General features: G+C 43.7%; 1 protein-coding gene across 1 annotated transcript in view; it reads right to left on the bottom strand.

The window, feature by feature from the left end:
* LOC119169611 (uncharacterized) overlaps nt 1-17,724 on the bottom strand; it is a 105,924-nt gene extending 88,200 nt beyond the window's left edge. Inside the window, exon 1 of the mRNA XM_075887221.1 lies at nt 17,234-17,724. Within this exon, the coding sequence (XP_075743336.1) occupies nt 17,234-17,663 (430 nt within the window). The 5' untranslated portion in view covers nt 17,664-17,724. The remainder of the gene's footprint in view (nt 1-17,233) is intronic.
* Between the last annotated feature and the right edge of the window lie 3,137 nt (nt 17,725-20,861).

Genomic DNA, 20,861 nt, shown 5'->3' with positions numbered 1-20,861 from the left:
GACCAGGTAGTTTTAAACGTGAAATAGTGTTGTAATTAAGCTACAATTTAATTAATGGTCTCGGGGATAGACACTACTCTACTTTGTGCTCTTTAATGGGTTCAACAAATACGCCTAAATGGTGGTTGCGGCTGGGGCTTAATGCCTTACGTATACTTAGGTTATCGCATGAATGGTTTTATTATTTATCGCCCTATTAATGTTAAGCGTAATAAGAATTATTATGCCGCTAACCATACGTGCCAGCGGTCTGGTATTTATCCCACTGACACGAGTTTAATACCGAAGTAATCGGGCCGTATTGCAGAGTTCACGCGAGGTGCAAGAGTAGTTGCGCTTATTGAATTTCTCATTTGATGTAATTTGCTTTGCGTAAATGGTTCGAAACTTCACGTCCGACCATGCTGAGGGTGGTGCTCGCCTTATGAGGGCGTCACACTGCTCACTTTGGATCGAGATCAAACAGGGCAGGTATCGAATATCTCGACCTCAATTCACGTAATTGTACACGACGCGGCAGAGAGCCGGTAGCTGTCCAGAAATTTGGCCCTGATCGAGTCTGAATCGCCGTTCAAAACGTCCATGCGACAGCCGTATATACCTTTGCAAACAAGGAGGTTATTCTATAGCCGCTGCTGAATGAAACTGCAAGTCAGCTGCGCGCTTGTATATAGTAACATCTTTGCTTTCAGTTTGTAACGAGCAATTGATATTCTAGCTTGTAGATGGCAACCTTATGTATCCAGAGACTTCGGTATATGACGACAAACTCCAAAAAAAAAAAAAAAAAACCTATTCGCTGACGAAGACAAGCGCTTCGAAGCCGTTTCGTATTAACAATGCAGAGCACTCTGCCCTGTTAGATGACGATTCAGATGTCACTTCACTATGTACTCACTCCAGTGAATTTGAAGAGCCATCTCTTTTGGTCACAACAAAGCCAGAGCAATATTACGCACTTCGTCTTGTTCTGGTGAAATTAATCAATCGACTGTCGATCTCACTCAACCGGAACACTTCGGCAACGACAGATGGGATCGCACGAATGAGCACCGACTGCATATATACGCCCACGGCAAGCGGCCGCACATGTTGCCAGCGTTGCGAATGCCCTTTCCCCTATAGCTTCCACCAATACGACGTCACGTTAATACTGCGTTCACAGCACCCAAAGGTGCTGCGAAGTACGCGAATGCAATCATCTCAGAGGCAGTTCAGGGATGGCAGTGTAAGTAGAGGTTGGAGGCTTTAGCATAATTTTGTGCGGATATGAAAAAGGCAGGCAAGTTGTGATGAAGACGGACAGAGACAGAAAAAAAGAGAGCGTCTCTTTCTCCACGAAGTACGACAGCAAAAGTTGATATAAATAAATAAATAAATAAATAAATAAATAAATAAACATACCAGGTGTTCAAAGGTATAAGTTTTATGGTGTTTTGTATATATTCAGCTCTGGGAAGAACATGAGAACCACCTTTGCAGCTCACGAATGTATTCAAGGGGGCGCGAAGTGAGACAATAATTGTGGCTGTCAGTAGTCCAACTAACTAAGATTCAATAACTAACGAATGCAGCAACCAAGCACATTTGTATTGAAAAGTTGAAGGCACTCGCGTTTATACAGTTACACTTGGAAAAAGTCTTCTGCGCTCCTAGATATGCCGCGGCAACGTTTAATTGTGCGGTGCATGATTACGCATGCAAGGCGGTGGAGATCGGCACAATGTTCCTCCCCAATGTGAAGAACAGTCATAGCCGGTAGTAAAAGAGCAACTGTTATCAACTTTGCCAATGCCTTCAACTGGTTGTCCGATTAAACGACGCAAGCCACTGCCGCGGCCCATCGGAGAGAAGCTTTGCGCCAGCACTGACTGTACTGCATGCGTAATCATGCTAAGTGCAATTAAACTTTGCCGCGGGATATCTCGGAGCACAGACATGCTAGAAAAACTCTTCCAAGCGTAACTGTGTAGAAACGCGCCTGCCTTCAACAATTGAATACAAAGGTACCTGCTTGCTGCATTTGCTGCAGTCATTAGTTAATTAAGCCACTGACAGCAGTAATTATTGTGCCACTTTGCGTCATCATAGATACATTAGTTGTCTGCAATTATATATATATATATATATATATATATATATATATATATATATATATATATATATATATATATATATATATATATATATATATATATATATATATATATATATATATATATATATATATATATATATATATATATGTATATATAATCGGCAAAGGTGGTTTGGATGTTCCTCCCAGTGCTGAATTTTAAGAAAACAATATATAAGAAGCATGACTGGTAGTACATTCTAAAAAGACTGGAGTTGGAGTTAGTTTTCAATTATTAGTTTTCTGCAAACACCTTATTGCTTTTTCGAAAGCAAAGGGGTGCATTGCAGGCACATGCGTATTCATGATGCATTCTTTGAAGTATGTTTGTAGGTCATTCAGTCGACGTGAAGTTATTTGTTGAAGAGTAGTTCATTTCCGCAACGTTTAGCTCTGTCACGTTCCCCATGTGCTTCTGCAACAACACCTAGTATTATATATAAAAAAAATGTATACTCTGTTTGCTACACTTGCCAAGATTTTCTGCAGCCAAACCTAGACAAATAAATATGGCTCACCGATATAGAGTCAAAGTCAATATACATTCGGTCAGAGCAACGCGTGGAGTAAAAAGAAGATTTGAAACAAGGTAAGGTTGACATAATAGGAACGAAAAAAAATATCAGACACGAAACGAACTGTCAACAGTCTGCGTGCTGGCTGCTTACACACGGAGTTCATTCGCCACTGTACAAACACTCGGATTGCCCGGAGCTCTTGAAGTGGCTTCTGAGGAAGAAGTTCTCTCGAGAACTCTCGATGGGTCCACGGCCGTGTAGCTATAAGTCACCACTTGGGAGCTGCATGTCGCGGATGACAAGTCCGGCCCAGTCGGACCGTTGTTCGATGCCTTAGACGAGCCCCCTCCAGTGAACCTATGCCCCCTCCCTGTGTTTCTCCCACGACTTTTTCTTTTTATCCTTCAAAGGTTGCCATCGCGCGTCCAGAGGTGACCCTTCTCATTCCCACAACGCATGGCCAGATCTTGTATTTCCTTTTTTTTTCTATAGCAGGTGTTTTCTTTTACGTGAGTTCTAGTACTTCGTCCTAAACGGTTCTTTCTCGCCTTTACTTTAGCGCTTCCTGAAATTCCAGACCTCTCCGTGACTTCGCTCTCTCCTTCCCGTCCTCCTGCTCCCCATCGCAGCTTCTGGTAGTGACCGGTGTCCCATCTGGCCTTCTTTACTATACGGTCACTTGGGCAGCTTTAAGTCCTGCTCCAGCCAATCTTTACGGGTGTCCGGGCGTCAATCTCGCTCCCTCACCGTCCACTTCACTGTGTACCTCATTTCTCATCTGTTTTTGTTTTTTTTGTGTGTGTGACGAAAAGCTCTCGTTCTTTCTCTACTTTCGCGTCGTAGTCCCGAGCGTGTTCTTGTCTACAGTTCGTGCTTAATTGTCCGGCTTGTCGTCAGTCGCGTCGTGCAGTTGTTGTGTTCCTCCCCCCATCATCCGCCCTCGCCATAGAATTCTCGGTTGATTTTGTTGTTGTGTTTCCTCGAGAACCCCGAGGTTAGAGACGATGGGCGCGAGAATCGTATAAACTCAGAAAAATGAGTGCTAAAGCACCTGTTGTCGCGTTCACCTCGGTTGCCGTGTTCCCGCCTTTGTATAGAGTTCGGACTACTTTCTTCCTTTCTTTACACGTGGGCCCTGTCGCCAGTGTTGAGACATCTAGGGCCAACGGGCGTGTGTGTTCGACAGAACTCTCAAGATAATACCATTCACTTGAAGGAGTATCACCGTCTTTCGTAGATGTGTACGTATACTTCGATCTCGGCGGGAGTGTTTCGAACACACCCTTTCGTAACCACACTATCCCTGAAGGTGGGCTAACATTTCCCATTTGAAAATACTTTCGATAAGTCGGCCAATAGCTGCTCAGAACATGGACGCCACTATCGAAACCTATAGAAATGGTGTTTACAAGCATGATTGTGCTTGTACAATGTACTGAGCTGTTTAAGCAAAACAGCTCAGTACAGCTGTTCGGCATTTTCGAGGTTATTGGGTCAGTAAGACTTTCCCTGGGTTTTTGTTTTCTCGCTATACGCTTGGCTTGAAATGAACGTATTATACAATTTATCACAACACTTTTCGGTAACGAAATAAAGAGAATGTGGCACGCAAGATGTATTTTTATTTCGGATTGGCAGTTGGGAGGTTGACGCCATATTCTTTGCGGTATCATCTATCGACTATTTTTCTCTTATGCCTGTTTGATGTGAACAGGGCAGAAAGAAAATGAAGAGAGTGAAAGAGCATGGCGCGCCAATCGCGCTATATAGATGTGTCATCTAAGTGTGTCACTTATTGTTCTGCGCAGCATAAAAAATACAAAAAAGAATGCCATTGGGAGCATTGCTTCGCTGGTGTCACTATTGCGATGGTGTTGCAGAAGGCCGTAGGTGCATCAGATACGAATTGCATTATATGGTCCAGCATTTGTGAATTTCAGCACTAAATCGTGTATACGTATACACATTGGGCTGCACATTCGGCAGAACACTGTGATTTGAGGAGGGTATCAAGCGACTCGATGTTTATGTGTGTATATATGTGTATGTTTTTCTGAAGTTTCAGGAACATTTTTTTTGTAGGGGTGAAGCTCCTAAAAGCGTGACGTACCGCCTATAGTTTCATCTTTGCAAGCTGCCCACTACTTGCTCCTTACAATCATCCCACTACGCCCCATAACCGATCCACCATTTCACCGACCATAAAGTCGTTATAGGGAAGAGGGAACGGAAGCGACGTATAGCTAGCACCTATACAAATATTAAAATTTCTTGTATAAATATATATACAGTGTTTCTCACGTCGCCCCGCCGTGGTGGTCTAGTGGCTAAGGTACTCGACTGCTGACCCGCAGGTCGCGGGTTCGAATCCTGGCTGCGGCGGTTGCATTTCCGATGGAGGCGGAAATGTTGTAGGCCCATGTGCTCAGATTTGGGTGCCAGGTGGTCGACCGCAGGTGGTCGAAATTTCCGGAGCCCTCCACTACGGCGTCTCTCATAATCATATGGTGGTTTTGGGACGTTAAACCCCACATATCAATCAATCAAATCAGTGTTTCTCACGTCCTTGATGATGTAGTGGGTGATATTCGGGGATAGTTTACGGTTTAGCAATGAAATCCTCCAGCGCTTCACCCCACTTATCATCATTCATTCGGCGAATATGCTACGCTTTTTAAAATTACGTCATGCCCTTCTTACACTTTTTAAAAGGCGCAGCATTGAAGGCAACTGTGTTTAAGTAATAAAGATAGGTGACAACTCAGCGCGAATGTAAAGAGAAATGGAAATATTAGACGCTGCAATAAATGTCAAGTGCATTCGCATGTACGTGGTTAGTGTTTTTAAGGTATAGGCAACGCGTAACTATACAGAGTCGCACAGATCACAAAGCTGCTGTCTCTTTCTTACTTTACCTTAGTTTATAGGTGTGAAAAAGTAATAACTGTTGGTGCTGAACGTTCCCAAGATCACGATATGATTAAGAGAGACGTCGTAGTGGAGGGCTGTCGAAAGCTTCGGCCACCTATAAGGGTTCCTTAACATGCACCTACATCTAAGCACATGGCCCTCAAGTGTTCTCGCCTCTAACAGTGCAACTGCATTGGCCCGGATATGATACCGTGACCTGCAGGTCAGCTGTCGAGCACCACAGCCACTATAGACAACCGTGGAGAGTACGCTACATCTGACAAAGCAACTGGTATTGTGATCAGGTGTAAGGTATAGTGAGATTACTGTGTCATCTTATACTTCAGCAGAATGACAAAATATAATATAAAACATGGTTATGGTGTTAGTTATATGAAGTGAGATCATTCACAATGTCTGTGCGAGTCCCCACTTTTGTTGGAATCTACCTTTCATACCTGCAGATGTTCGATTTCCAGAGAGCAAGAACTACGCGAATAAAAAAAAAAAGTGCCAGCATTTCTACGCTCGAAATGTAAAGCGGTGAGTATGCGTTTGCCCTGCCACTGTGTTCAGATGGCAAGAACTAATTATTAGATGAAAAAACAACAGTGATAATTCATGAATTCACTCGGTTAAAAAAAATAGAACACGTCAGCTACATGATGTTGCAGCACAACATCATAATGAGAACGTTATCTTTATTAAGACTTACTACGCGCCCTTTTGGATTAAAGTAAGCGTGACCCCTATTGACCAATCGCACAACATTAATCATATAGTCCCGGGCGCCGGACACACCCGTTAAAACGTTTCAAGTATCCATGACGCAAAACATAAAGAGAGTTTGTTTGGTTCATTAGGTTAATGACAATAAATGTAAGGTCACATATCCACGACGACCGCACCCTATATATAAAAAAGTAAAGCGTACTCTCACACGAAATGCCCTGCGGCATCGAATCGAATAGGAGACCGTCGTACAGTGGTGGGGCTGAGGTGTGCTATAGGCGTGCGAGGTATATACCTGGAAGCCGACGGACCGAACCTGTGCGTTGCTCGAGGTCGGGTAGTGGAGCGGGCCCGTATAAATTACCGCCGGAATTAATGACACCGGTGCCAGGTATTGACGTTTTCGTAGATATACCAAGATATTCAGATTCATGAATGCGTGTTAATGAAGAAATCACACTGCAAGGGCACCACCAATGTGGGTGTGCATTTTTTTTCCCATATTCGTTCTTGCGCTGCACAGTGTCGGTATATGATCGCTCTGACGTCAGTGTCCATTAATCAACCAACCAAAGTAGTGATGAGTGGAGAGACTCTAGTGCGATTCTCATACATAACTATGCTTGCTGTCTGCCTACTTTCGATCGAATAAAGTTATTTGTTGCGTTGAAAGATGAAGTAAACCGAAGGGATCGTGGATGAGACACTCTGCGCAAGGGTCGCTCAGGGTTGATTATGCACCACTTGGATTTGTGTGTGTGTGTGTGTGTGTGTGTGTGTGTGTGTGTGCGTGCGTGCGTGTGTGTGTGTGTGCGTGCACGTGTGTGTGAACGAGTAGTGCGCGTGTGGGCATGTCTGTTCGTGACGTGGAACCATTTGCTACCAGCTAATGGCAATAAAAATGAATAATAGTACGTAGTGGTGTACTTTTACATTCAAACGTGACAATTAACATGATGTGAATTGCCGAGTTAGACAGTTACGAGGTTGACCAGCTGCATTTTTTCGAAGCTTACTTTAAGTAAGCGAGCTGTCCCGGAGTCGAGGCATCGTCATCGAACTGAATAGCGGCGCGATCATAATTGTGACATCTAAACATCCGAGCATGTGGGATAGTCTATAGGCTTGAATCAGTCCAGTTATTTGTCGAGGTTTGTGCAGTACAATCGAGAAACAACAACAAAAAAAAAACTTCAAGTGCCTCTAAATCACGGTATTCCGAGTTGAAAAGCTAAAAGAATATTACAGTTATAGACTATTCTGAATGGCCCTTGAAAAATTCGAAATTCATCAGCGTAAGCAATTTTTTAATATGGCGGCAAACATTTACGTTTGTATTTCTTTTACAAAACATTTCATGGTATAATGGGCATTCATATGAAAAAAAAAATATATGCTGAGCCCTGCAAGAATGGTAATATTAGATGTTTCATCTTTGACCGACTTATATTGACGATAGAAATGAAGCTACTGCATCTTCTCAATATGTCTTCCCTTCTTTTCAACATACTTATATATGACACCTTGGAACAAATGTTTGTGTACCCCTAAAAAAAAAAAACAGACGACTTTTCTGTTCGAAATATTCGCCGACTCCATTTTTCCTTTCATCATAAGCAAATTTTTGCCTCGAATATTTTATTTTTAGCCTTTAGAACTGATAGTAATCATTGAGTGCCAGGTACCAGAAGCATTATCAATGATCAATAACCTTGAAGCCACTGTCCTTCCTTACAGCGTTCGGCTTGATCACTGCATGAAATATCCCATGTTGTTGCGTTTTATAGGTGCCAAAATTACGACAGCAGTACACGTTTCAGGCCTCGTCCAGGCCCGTACCCACGAATTATTTTCGAGAGGGGGAAGAGGTATCTGTCGAAGGCCTTGAAAAACACCTATTATTTTTATTAACGGCGTCTTGAAAACACACGCCTCCATCCAAATTTCGGGGAAAAGGGTGGGCCCCTAGCCCCCCTCCGCCTGACTACGGGCCTGGCCTCGTCGTAAATAAAAGCACAATAAACTTTTAGATATATGGAAATAATTTAAACATCTAGGATTGAGCGACTCCTATCTAAAACAAAAAAACAAGAAATAAATAAAATAAAAACTTGCTGGTCCCTTGAGCTTCACCTTCAAGAGTCAAGACCTTAACCACAGGCACGCGTTTTCTTAGCGACAGTGACATCAGCGACAAACTTGCGTTGTTGCACCGTCGCGTCGCGACTGCGGCAACCGCATGTCGGCGACAAAGTGTCATTGTTGTTTGAATGAAAACTATAGCGTGCATATCCATAAGTTGCAAATAGAAGTTGAAAGCCGAAACCACATGCACGCGAATTTCTCGTGACAGCGGCAAACGACAGCGACGAGCGACTACATTTGCTGTCGCGTATATGCCTATCAGTCGCCGCCGTTCTTCGCGTCGCGCGTTGCTGGAAAACTAGAAAAAAGATTCCTTGTCGCACGGAAGCCAGCGCGGCGATTTCCGGCAACACAGCTGTGCCCTTGATCCTCGCTTTGGTTGCAATGTGCTCTCGATGCTTGTTATCCGCGCGTACTTCAAGGAATGCAAGGTATTGGCTATTTTTTTTTTTACGTTCTCATCCCACGTGGAGAGTGAGAGAGCGGCCGTATTTTAATCGTAAATCTCGTCATTGAAGGTTTGTGTTGATGTGTCGACGCTAGCTTGTGACAATGTGGTCGCTTGCTACAATACGAAATCGGTCGTGCGAAGTGCGTCGTAGCTGTTGTATAGCGTTTGCTTCTGGGCAGCCTGTCGTGCACAGTTAAACCAAAGAATGCTAAAAAAGAAGGTCGCGAAACGCTTTCGTGGCTTCCTTAAGTCACACAAGACAATAATACATTTGGCATGTTGTCATCGACCAACTTTGAGCCTATATAGTTGGTATACGTATTCGTTCCGAAAGAAACAGCCGTGCAAGCACGCATACAAGCAGCAAGTCAGGACACCACAAACGACTAGCAGCTGAAGATGCGCACCTTCTATTTCTTCAGCCGTTTTGAGCATCTTATAGTATAGTGTAGTATAGTATAATATAGTATAGTATAGTATAGTATAGTTTGTGTTGTGCTAGCTTCCATCTTATGTTTGAGTTTGCACGCCCTGATTCTTTCGGAATAAATACCCTTTTAATATGCAATACGTACGTTTGGGCGCCTGACGCGTTTCTACGATTCTGCCATGCAATGTTAGATGCGTCTAGGAGACTTCTCCCACTACTTGACGTTCTTTTTAAAGACTCCCCCTGCTACATGACATTTTTAAAGAAGATAGTCTTTTCTTTGGTATACTTCAACGCAAAAAATTCTGATTGGTCTGTCTGTTGGTGTCCCTCCAACAGTTTACCCACCATTCGAAAGTTTAAGCACATCCTCGAAGCACACCTATTTTGATCTGGTGGCTGCGTTCATTCTTGTGAATATTGTCAATAGAGAAAAAAAAACAAATATCACGCACATTTGAGGCACAAGCGCAATACGCAAGTATTAGGCAGTGCGTAATAATATTTAGAAAATTATAGATACGTAATTTTATAGACCGAAGTGTTTATTACACTAGGATGAGAGTGCGACGATATAAACTAAAAAAAGCGGGGGTTTCGTGTACGCTTCGCAGAAAAATTCAGGGTCTTTAACTAAAATAACCCGGTGCTGCCACCTACCAGTGGCTCTCCATTTTAAAAGCACTTTCGTTTCTTCACATTATTGCCAGATGGCATCATATGTCACGCAACGCCTCCAGAAAGAAGTTTTTCGACGTCATTTGCAGCGAAGCATGTGGATACGCGGCCAATTCTTCATTACGAAGCAGTTTTAAGCACTGGCGTGTCTCTGCGGTTCAACACTCTGCGGTTCAACGACAGTGACGTCAGCAACATCAAAATTTCCGCAAAGCGAACTCTTGACGCTTTCGCGTTAAACGATGTTATTGCTTATGATGGCACAAAGGCGCCAACAGATAAACCCGGCCGTGAAATTTTCCCGCACGGCTCGTGGAATGTCGTCGCCCCGTTTATCCTGGCGCATGGTGAGCCAACTATCCACCGTCAAATCAACACACCTCTGGGCCTCTCATCGGCATGGCTGATAAAGGCAGCACAGGAGCAGATTTTCGCCTGGTCACGTGGTACCGCAGCGGCGAGGCTATACGTGAGAGCGCAGCTGTGACGCCTCCCCGCAGGGCATCACGTGGTGTGACGTCACGCCTGCCGCACGTGTACTGCCGTAGTCCAAAACCACTGCAACGCGGTTATGTTAGAAGACATGGAGTAGTGGACGTCTTGCTATAACAAGTCGCCGTTTGACAGCCGAATTCCGACAAATATCGACCGTTTATAGGGACCTATTGCCAGTGTGTTTCATCGTCGTGTGAATACCCTTATTGGCATAACAATTTTGAATAGATAGAATATGCCGAGAGTGAATATTGCGGTATAATTTAAATTTTTATTTGTAGAAGGTACTATGAGCCCTTCTCACAAAGTTACCGGACAGCGCATGCAATGTAACTAAAAAGATGAACTTGAAGTTTTAAGGTTTTTTTTTTTTCACTGGAAGCAAGATTTAATGAAATTTCTTCACATAAATAAATATATGGAGTTATAAGGAAAGGTAAGATCATCGGATAAAGATAGTTCGTATTCCGTATTTACAAAAAAAAAAAGAGAAAGGTTCTTAGGTTACGTGAATGCAGTTAAATGTTGATGTTTGACATGACAGCGCAGACAGCAGACAAATGACAAACGAAAAAGTTTTGTGAATACACACTTGCAAAAATGAGTGTGCGCAAGCGCGTGCGTACATAGTGAGCGCTAAAGAGTATGAAAAAAGAAAACTATGGGGAACCATGCAGAGGATAATGTCCGGCTCGATACAGTAATAATAATAATAATAATAATAATAATAATAATAATATACAGCTAGATACTTGGGGGCGTTTTCAAGCCATTCCGAACTTTAAGATTAAGTACTGAATGAAAAACAAAACTGATTACGAAGGCACAGATTATCAAGTCGATGGTGTTACTTGGAAGGCCAACGTCGGGAATGGTTTCTATCGAGCATACGCATGTTCTTGGATAAGGAAACACAATGAAAACGTGGTCTGATTTTGGGTAAGCAAAATATTATATAGAGGAGCCCCACTGTTATCGCTTAGACCAAGGACAATGATATATCCTAAAGACAGACTAAGAATAACGTTGCGTCACAAACATGCTCTGTCATGTGAAAAAAAAAAAACGAAACCACGCGGAAGCGGCGTAAGATTTGACAATGGCATTTTTTTCTCCATGTAAGCGGCTATAAATACAGAGGGCAAAGAAAGCAGTTGGCATGAACGAGTGCAGTTGGCAAAGATGAGGTGTCTTGGAGGACCCTCAAAATTGGAGGAATATTTGAGGACCCTCAAGCTTTGTTTCTAAGAGTTAAACGCGATAACGATATGCAATTCCTATAGTGGGCACTCCGAACACTTAGTGTATGAACTCTTTTCGAACTTGCTACGCACCATGCAGCTACGTGGACGCAAGGGTGCAGTGGCGCGTGTGTCTTTTGTAGCGGGCTTTGAACTATGAAGACATCAGATATGATTCCATGTTCTGACGTCCGATGGCAATGTATACGCTGGTACCACGCATTATTACGGCAATATTTCATTTTTTTATTGTAGAGCATGTATACAGGAGGTGGGTGTTTGTAAATCATGAAAGTTACTTTCACTGCATTTCCAAGTAAAGGATGTTATTTTCACTGTATTCCCAAGCAGAGGAGTGGCTGTGTGGAGGTTCTCCCGGACAGGACGTATGTTCTGGTCAAGATGTCTGTAAGCCATAGTGGTCTGCCAGATGCTGTGAAGGCTAATTAACATAACCATGTCGTATGGTATGCCGTCGTCCTCATCCACGCAGAGAAAACGAATGCCATGGCTTGTAATGGGGAGATTTTTTTTCAATGTTCTTTGAAGGATATCCCAATGAAAGACAGCGTCCCAGCAATGAATAAACACATGGTCTATTGTCCCAGGTGTTTTACAAAGTAAACAATTGGTTGTCCATGGTACATTGACTTCATTGCAAATATGCGGTATATCACTGAGGTGTATAAACAAGAAGAAGAACCTCCCAGCTGGCTAACAGTGTTAGAGGAATTGTGCAACCTGAAAAAATTTTAATGTGAGCACTTCGGATCAAATATTGGTCCAAGTGTATTTTATCATTCATGTTTCTGTGTGAACACCTGTAAAGAAAAACAGGTAATAAAGGAAAAAAAAGAGAAGTGGCTGTGTGGGAGAGCACCAGCTTGCCACGTAAATGACTCGGATTCGATCCCCACCAAACCCAGAATTTTTTTTATTATTTATTTCATTTGCATTTTTCTCGATTTTCCGGTCGCGCGAAGGTGATCTTTCGCTCACAACCAACGATGCCGTCGTCGGAATTTCTGCGAAATGATCTCTGTAACGCTATTGCGCTAAAGTTTCTTTCTTAGATGGGCGATTACTATGCGCGTTGCAGCTACAGTAAAACTATAATAGTATGGGGGCGGGGATATTTTGAGAAAGTATATTTACGTGCGATAGGAATCAGCATTAAAAAAAGCATGTTGCAGTGTGTCTGATCAAATTTTGAATCGTCGTCGTCTCACGTACTACTCAGTATCGGTTGATCAGTTCTGTAGACTGAAGGCAACAATATGGAGGAAGGTTCTTGACAATTTGTACGCCCCTCGTTTGCTGCGCGAAGCCGTCAGAAAAAAAAATTACGAATTTCGCAGAAACAAAGCTTTCTAGTTGGCAGTAAAGTGATATAGACCCACGATTTTTCGTTGACTACTAAGTGATGAGTAACTATGATGCCCCGGCGCAAATATATCTGCCGTTCCATGAGTAGGCGTAACGAAAAAAGGCTATCTTAATACGTAAAAGTTCATGACGGTCACAATATAATTGCACATGATGTAATCATAATTTCTGTGAATTTGATATATATATATATATACGACCCGCCTGAGTGGAAGGATAGTTGATTAATTTTGAGCACCGGAGGTTCCTGAACGGACACCAAAGAGAAACAATGAGTTGGTTTAGATATTAGAATTGCATTTTGACAACTCTGATGCCATATTTTTCACTATCATAAATTCATTATCAGTGGAAAAAATCAAAGTTGAAGCTACACCTCTAAATTTCACGCCGAAATCCCCGCGCGTGACGTAAGAAACTTCAAGATGATTTGTTTATATCTACTTTATATTTATTGATTAGACGCTACGTAGGACCTAGTACACACCTTCAAAATGTATGACGTCGCGTTGTTTGGTTCAGGGTTCTTTAGGTGGCGTCTCCTATACCGCATTTTTTTTTCACGTGTTTTATCGCGTACCAGGTGCCGTGTTGCGGTAAGCGTGGTGTTTTTGGCATGGTGAAATTGTATACTTGACTAATACACGAATAATTGCTTTGCTCTTAGCATCCCTTTAAGGAGCACGTTGAAGTGTTGTCGATACGCCATTGTGGCATTTGCCCCCCCCCCCCCCCCTCCCACTCCACCGAAATCAAACCACTGCAGCCCATAATGCGACCCGCGTCCGCGAGCTAAGCAGAGCGACCCGTTACCAGAAAAGGCGTCATTGCGACGATTCATCCACGCAGGGAGCTATGTTTGTAGAGGAGTTCGTGTGTGTGTTATTTTCTCGGCGATTTTTATAAAGAGAATGGACTTACCATGCCCCATCAACAAGACCGTTCAGCGATATAATGAATATACATAGCGGCATTGAAGTAAGTACACCTGTAGGCATACCCGCCATGGTGGTCTAGTTGCTAAGGTACTCGGCTGCTGCCCCGCAGGTCTCGGGATGGAATCCCGGCCGCATTTTCGATGGAGGCGATAATGCCTGAGACTCGTGGGCTTATATTTCGGTGCACATTTAAGAACCCCAGGCGGTCGAAATTTCTGCAGCGCTCCACTACGGCGTCTCTCATTCACATATGGTGATCTTGGGACGTTAAACCCCAGCAATTACTGTTACCTGCAGGCATATGCAATTATACGAGAATTTAGTACGTATGACAGTTGTGGAGCATGTTCTCGTTCGCCTCTTTTGAAGAGGGGGAAAATATTTATGATTTTATATCTAGAAAAGATTAACGCACGCTGCAGAAGCTTGCCTAATATATAAATTGAATGTTAGTTGTTATTACAGCAGAGTGTTATTACAGCAGAGCTCTTATAGACTTGCCTTTTGTCGCAGACAGGAAATTATCATCATCGTGAACGGCTCACGCACTCTTAACTGATGGTTAACGAGAGAACCTGAGGCCCGTAGTAGGTGTTTGCAGCAGATCGGTTTTGGTCGAGGAGTGAAAAAGCTAGAAGGAGAAAGAACGTCTACACACACAGAGAGAGAGAGAGAGAGAGAGAGAGAGGGAGAGAAATAGAGAGAGAAGAGAAAAGAAAGGAGTAATAAAATAGGGAGAAAGGGATAGAGACATACTTAAGTGTAAAGAAAGAGAGCAAGCATGTCTTGAATAGTATATAGCATATGGCAAAGGTTTTGGAAAGAGAGAGCTAACAGGGTAAAAGCTTAGAGCCAAGTCAGCGATAGCTATAGGTGGCCACCAGATCTGTGACCCAGCCCTGCGTGACTTCGTACAAGGTGCGCTAATTATTTTTTAAATAATTGAGTGACTGTCAATGTTATGGGTGGAACCTGAACAACATTTAGGCAGGTGCGTCTGGTTTGCTTCCGGGCACAGGGAACGCATGCTGAGACATGTATAGAGGAATAGCAGGAGCAGGGTTTTCATTAGGCGTCTCTTCATACAGGAAAATACTGAACAATTGTATGGTCTCTTTTCCAGTGTACTGATCAACTCCAGCCAACAAACGATATGATTTACCATGTAAATCACAGTGCAGACGACTTATATCTTCACCATGTATATATGTGTACCGTAAGTATGTCACGTGCTTTACCTAAATCACCGGTGCGTGAACATGGTAAAGAACAACATCGATGCAGTACTCTCGAAATGGAAAATTTGGGCAGTGTCTGCGTAGCTTATTTATGTCAAGAGAATGTTCGCATGTAATTTTCACATCAAGTGCTCCGGTCAATTGAGTAAATGTACTTTTTCAAACTGTCTAACTTCTGCCAAATATTACGTCTATATGCGAACTTCAGTGTTACATAATTTCCAACTTTATCGCAATTGAAAAGCTCGTATACTACCGCGTATATGCCTAGATCGTTGCTTTTTATTCATATTAGAAAACTCATGTCGCAGATATCAAAAAGGACAGCGGGTTTCAAAAGCAGCCGTGTTTTGCATATATTTTATTAGTCCAACAAAAAGGATTTTCCTGCTGCGTTGCTCATGCATGAACTCAGGCAAAACGAAGAGTAAATACCATCTAAAGGTATTTCAGAATGTGTGTTCATGCGATGATAGTTTTCACCATTGTGTTTTACCGCGCAAAAGTCGAGCCTCTATAACGCACTGTTGGTATTTCATATATACAAAATGTTTCGGGAATGTCATCGGCACGTAGGGATGAAAACTCCTTGAAAAACTTCTTCGATGAAAACTTCTTGTATAACAATGCAAAGCAATTGCTCAACACTCACTCTATTATGCCAAACTGTGTAAACGCCCATTGAATGTCAGGTCTATACCAGACTGATTACGCCAGTTTCGCTCTCATATTCGCGTGCTTATATATGGACGTACTATGGCTACTCAGACCTCAAATAATCGTGAGTATTCAGGATAAGAACGGTCAAGCTGCTTTGAATTTATATTTAAAGCCGCGATGTACACTACATTCAGTCTTTTTTATTAGTAGTATTGAAGAGGAACCTTACAAATTGATAGGATGGATGCTTGTATTTTGTATAAAATGTTCAATGTATACAGGAATTGCGTTCGTGTATATACATAATAACATCTGGGCTATGTGAAGCATGTGGATATTGCGTGATTCTTTTAAGCTTACGCATGTTGCACTGTTACAACCATGCTTTATGCCTGTGCGCACCTTATATAATAACTGCCTAGAGCATCAAGTCAGAGAGACGTGGCCTGTGGCACGAGAAACATCAAGCGTAAAGGTCACGTGGCCGCCACGGGTGGAAGTGCATACCCACTAATGACGCGGGCGCTCATTGCTGAAAGAGATGAAGATCACTGGTGTCAGCTTTTGACGGCGGTGGAGGGGTCGCCACAGTCACTGTAACAATGCGCCGAAATGCTGGACGTTCGCAGTTTGAAGAGTCGCCAAAAAGATCTCGATTTGACTGCAGTGATGCATAACTGTCCTCCGCCACAAATCATGGTACCTTGACATTTCTCGCCATGACTCCCGTGCGTCGATCCTGTTTCTGCTTGCAAAAACTGTGCATAGAGCACAGCGATGTACACAGTATTGATTTACGAATCCTCAGAGAGTAAGAGCACTGGTGATAGATACTGCAGGGGGAAGTGCTACTTGCATATATACGAGTGGAGAACATCACTTGTCCAATGCAGCACGATGTCCATCTTCAAGACGCTCACCATACACAACGGAACGGTTAGTGCATAAAATACGTCCAACTTGATGCCGACCGCAAGCGCGACAGTTGCTGATGCTCTAGTGCATGGTTGCTTCAGCTAAACTTTCAGCGTCGCCCGTGAATGTTTCCAAACGCGCTCATAAATACTTTCCAGACGTTTTGTGAACGCTGCAGCGCACTGTAAACAAGCAGTCGCGCAACCGTGAGCGGCTGTCATCGTTCTAGAAGAGACCCAATCGGTGCTCACAGCGGTTCTAGAAGAGACCCAAGCGATGCTCACAGCGGTTCTAGAAGAGACCCAAGCGATGCTCACAGCGGTTCTAGAAGAGACCCAAGCGATGCTCACAGCACCCACCTGTGGCCGCTGCCGCGGCGAGCAGTGACGCAGCAGCCGCGCTCCTCGCCGCTCCTCCGAAGATGCGCTCCTTGTCCCGTGCGTGCACAGCTCCGTGGTCAGCGAGGATGGCCGTCACACCAAACTTGAGCGGTGGCGGTGGCGGCGTGCGCAGGTCGTCATCGTCCTCCCGGGGCGTCATGCCTCCCGACGAGGAACAACAGTCCAGTTGCTGTTGCTCTTGTTGTTGCTGCTGCAGCTGCAGCTGAAGTTGGTGTTGCAGTTGCTGCTGCTGGTGAGCCGCGGCGGCGACTTGCTGCTGGTGGTGCGACACTAGGGAGCCGACCGGAGGGGACGATGCCTCGACGCCCCGCGCCAGCAGGTTGTCCACGAGGAAGGAACTGTTCGGCCGGTGCGTGAGCGTGAGCGGCCCGGCGGCCGTCGGGTACATCGGAGCGCCGTGCGCGTCCCCGCTCCCCGCTATGAATTATACACGAGTCGGTTCGCGGTTCCCGGATCAATGCATGGGGTACCGACGGGAGCCCACGTTCCCATTGGCCCGCCGGCCCGGCCCGCTCGCATTATGCGGGGGCCGCCCACCGCGGCGGACCTCGCCGCGATCCGTGCGCCCGGTTCGGCAGCCGCGGCGCGGCCAAGGAACCCCCTCCCTCCGATCCGGCCGGATCGCGGAAGGGTGGCAACTCTCCGCTCGCTACAGCTCGTTCGATCGGCCGATTTCCTCTCGAGAGTTCCGCGAGCGCGTACTACGTGGGTGAGTGAGGCGGCCGTGGTCTCTGAGGTGAGGCCGATTGCGCTTTAACGAGCTATCGCAGGTTTATCGCGGGAGAGGAGGCACACGCAGGGTGATAAGACGCGGAGTCCGTTCCTGATGCTTCCTGCACCTTAACTCGAATTGATGACGGAGCAAATCGACACTTCCGTTTAGTGCCGCGCTATACGCGCTAATAGAAGAGCACAAAGGCGCTAGTGTACGTGTCAACAGTGCATATGGCTGGTGCTGGTCCGTGCGTCGCGTATGTCTTTGGAAGGGGCTGAATGTTATTGACACAGTAATATGTAATGTAGGCTCGAATCGATTATACATTAAATCCTTCAACAACGTCTGGACTACGTGGTTTAATCATCAGTTCGAAGCCCTGTGTCGGCTGTATATACACAACTGAACCGGTAGCCGTTTGGTCCTGCGACGTGTAGCCAACAGATATCGAGAGTGTCTAACAAACTTGATTATCTAATTGTAAGGTTGGTCAACGCTGACGATGTGAAATACAAACAAAAAAAAATAAGGAAGAAGCTAAGCTGGAGATGCACGCCGCACAGAGCGTATAATCGCACTGAAATACCTTTATGAATGTGCCGTAGGCACATAGCTGAAAAAAAATAGCTATATACTAGAAACAGATATTTACACTAAACAACTATTTTTTTGTGAAATCTCAAGCACAGTGCCCCAACATAAACGAAACTAGTATAGCTGTGCTGGAATTAGTGTTAAATACGGGACAATAATACGTGTATTCATGCGCGAGTTTGAGTGCGGAACGATGTGTTTTGGTGTGCTTCTTCAATTGTTTTCTTCCAAATAAGTTCACTTAACGCACGGTTAGGGCCTATGTGCGTCGCCGGCTACTCGTCTTAATTGACATTATACTTTTTTCTCGTCATGTTCTTAACGAACACTACTTAGAAAAGTAAGACCGGACGTAAAATTCAGTAGATATACTTCAATATGAAGGGTTACCCACTATGTTAACAGAACAGAAACATACAGAAATTCTACGTATTTCTTGACCCTTGCGAATAACGTCTCCCTTGATTGCCACATTTCTTATAGCACGGCAGTCATGTATGCATATAACACATGAATACGAAAATACAAAAGCGATACACACGTACGCTAAATTTTTTCTCGCCTCTAAGTTAAGGCTGGTTGTCCCATTACTATAATACTCTCGCCTTGAAGGAGTGCTAGAGAATTGTAGGTTGGAACAAATAATTTTTTTGCCGACCATTCACTGCTAATGGAACCGATAACAGCGTAGTTACAACCGATGACACGAAAAATAAAATAAATAAAATTTCTTAGCCAAGTTTTATGCGACGCTTTCGCATGTATTTTCCTATACACCTAGTGGTCTGAACTACTGCTATAGCTTAGAGCATATGAGTGTTGCCTCTAAAGACAAGGGTTAGTTATCTGTGGACTACGAACATCGTACATCGTCCCGGGTTCAAAGCATTGGTATTAATTAACAAGAATGCATGTTGTTTTAATTTAGTAATGGTAACAGAGTGGTTAAGCATCACAAACTGATTTCTTTCTATATTTTTGTGACTATACTCCAAGAACTCTAACATCGCGTGTGCAGAGATGCGTGCAGCTTTTATTTATTTATTTCCTTATTTTTTCTAGTTTGTTCTAATCCTCCTCGTCGAGCTCGTGTTGCTATAGCACACTTATACTTTACTGTCGTTGAGACTTTTGTACACTTTTCAGGATTTCAAAAGAAGAAAACAAATGGCAGATCCCACGTGCCGTGGGAATCGATGTGGTGCGAAGAATACTGAGAGAAGGTTACTGTGGAGTATCTTTTTTTTATTAAGTGCTACGTTACAAAACAACGCCATGTGTCCAATATTGTACCCCAGACATACGTTGAACAGACGCATATATTTTACGTAGCCAATTGTTTGCAGTTGCGTAAGGATGCCAACAGCATCATGAGTATCAGCTAAGTATACTTAAGCGCGCTCCACTGAACTTGGTCTACGTATATACAGCGCTAGCCAAGTTACTTACATCCTCGCAAGCATATCAGCTTACCGCTTCTGTTGTTATACTAACACCAGAAGCGGTAAGCTGATATGCTTGCGAGGATGGTAAGTAACTTGGCTAGCGCTGTATACGTAGACCAAGTTCAGTTGACCGCGCTTAAGTATACAAGTGAGGCTAACCTTGCGTGATGCCTGTAGCATATGTTATGTTTCTAAAATTAGATAGCCAGCACACGTTCCCATATGAAATTGCCTAAGACGACTGGAAGGCCATCTCCTTTTTCTTCTCAGTCGATCGTATCGATTCCACCGTAAAGCTTACCGCCCCACAACGCGGTTTTGCGCTGCCTCCGAGATGGCGACAATGTCATATTGACTTCACAGGATGAAGTCTTCACGTGATGGTTTTCTTCGTAACTCGTGTCAATCAATCAATCAATCAATCAATCAATCAATCAATCAATCAATCAATCAATCAATCAATCAATCAATCAATCAATCAATCAATTTATTTCCTTTAGATAAGGTGGAGTACAGGACTAAAAGCTCAAGAGCTTGACGAGGTCCTGACCCCGTTCACAAGTTGACAAAGCAGCAGGAATGGCAGTCAATCATGTACAACAAATATGAAATAAACATACAGGTATAACATCACAAAAAAGTAATACAAAAAGTTTATGAAAACAGTGCTAAGATAAAAAGAGAGTAGTTCGAATGTATGGTCATGAAGTGGCATGAACATGAAAAGCAATAATAAAAAGGAAAGAATGCATAAATTCTGAGAGATGTATCATTGAGGATAATGTATCAGTTAGGCGAAGTGCTTAATCTGACAGTTTTGTTTAGAGGAAGG

Source organism: Rhipicephalus microplus, chromosome 2 (genome assembly GCF_043290135.1).
Source record: "Rhipicephalus microplus isolate Deutch F79 chromosome 2, USDA_Rmic, whole genome shotgun sequence".
Taxonomy (NCBI): Eukaryota; Metazoa; Arthropoda; class Arachnida; order Ixodida; family Ixodidae; genus Rhipicephalus; species Rhipicephalus microplus.
This window is presented reverse-complemented; position numbering and strand designations above follow the sequence as displayed.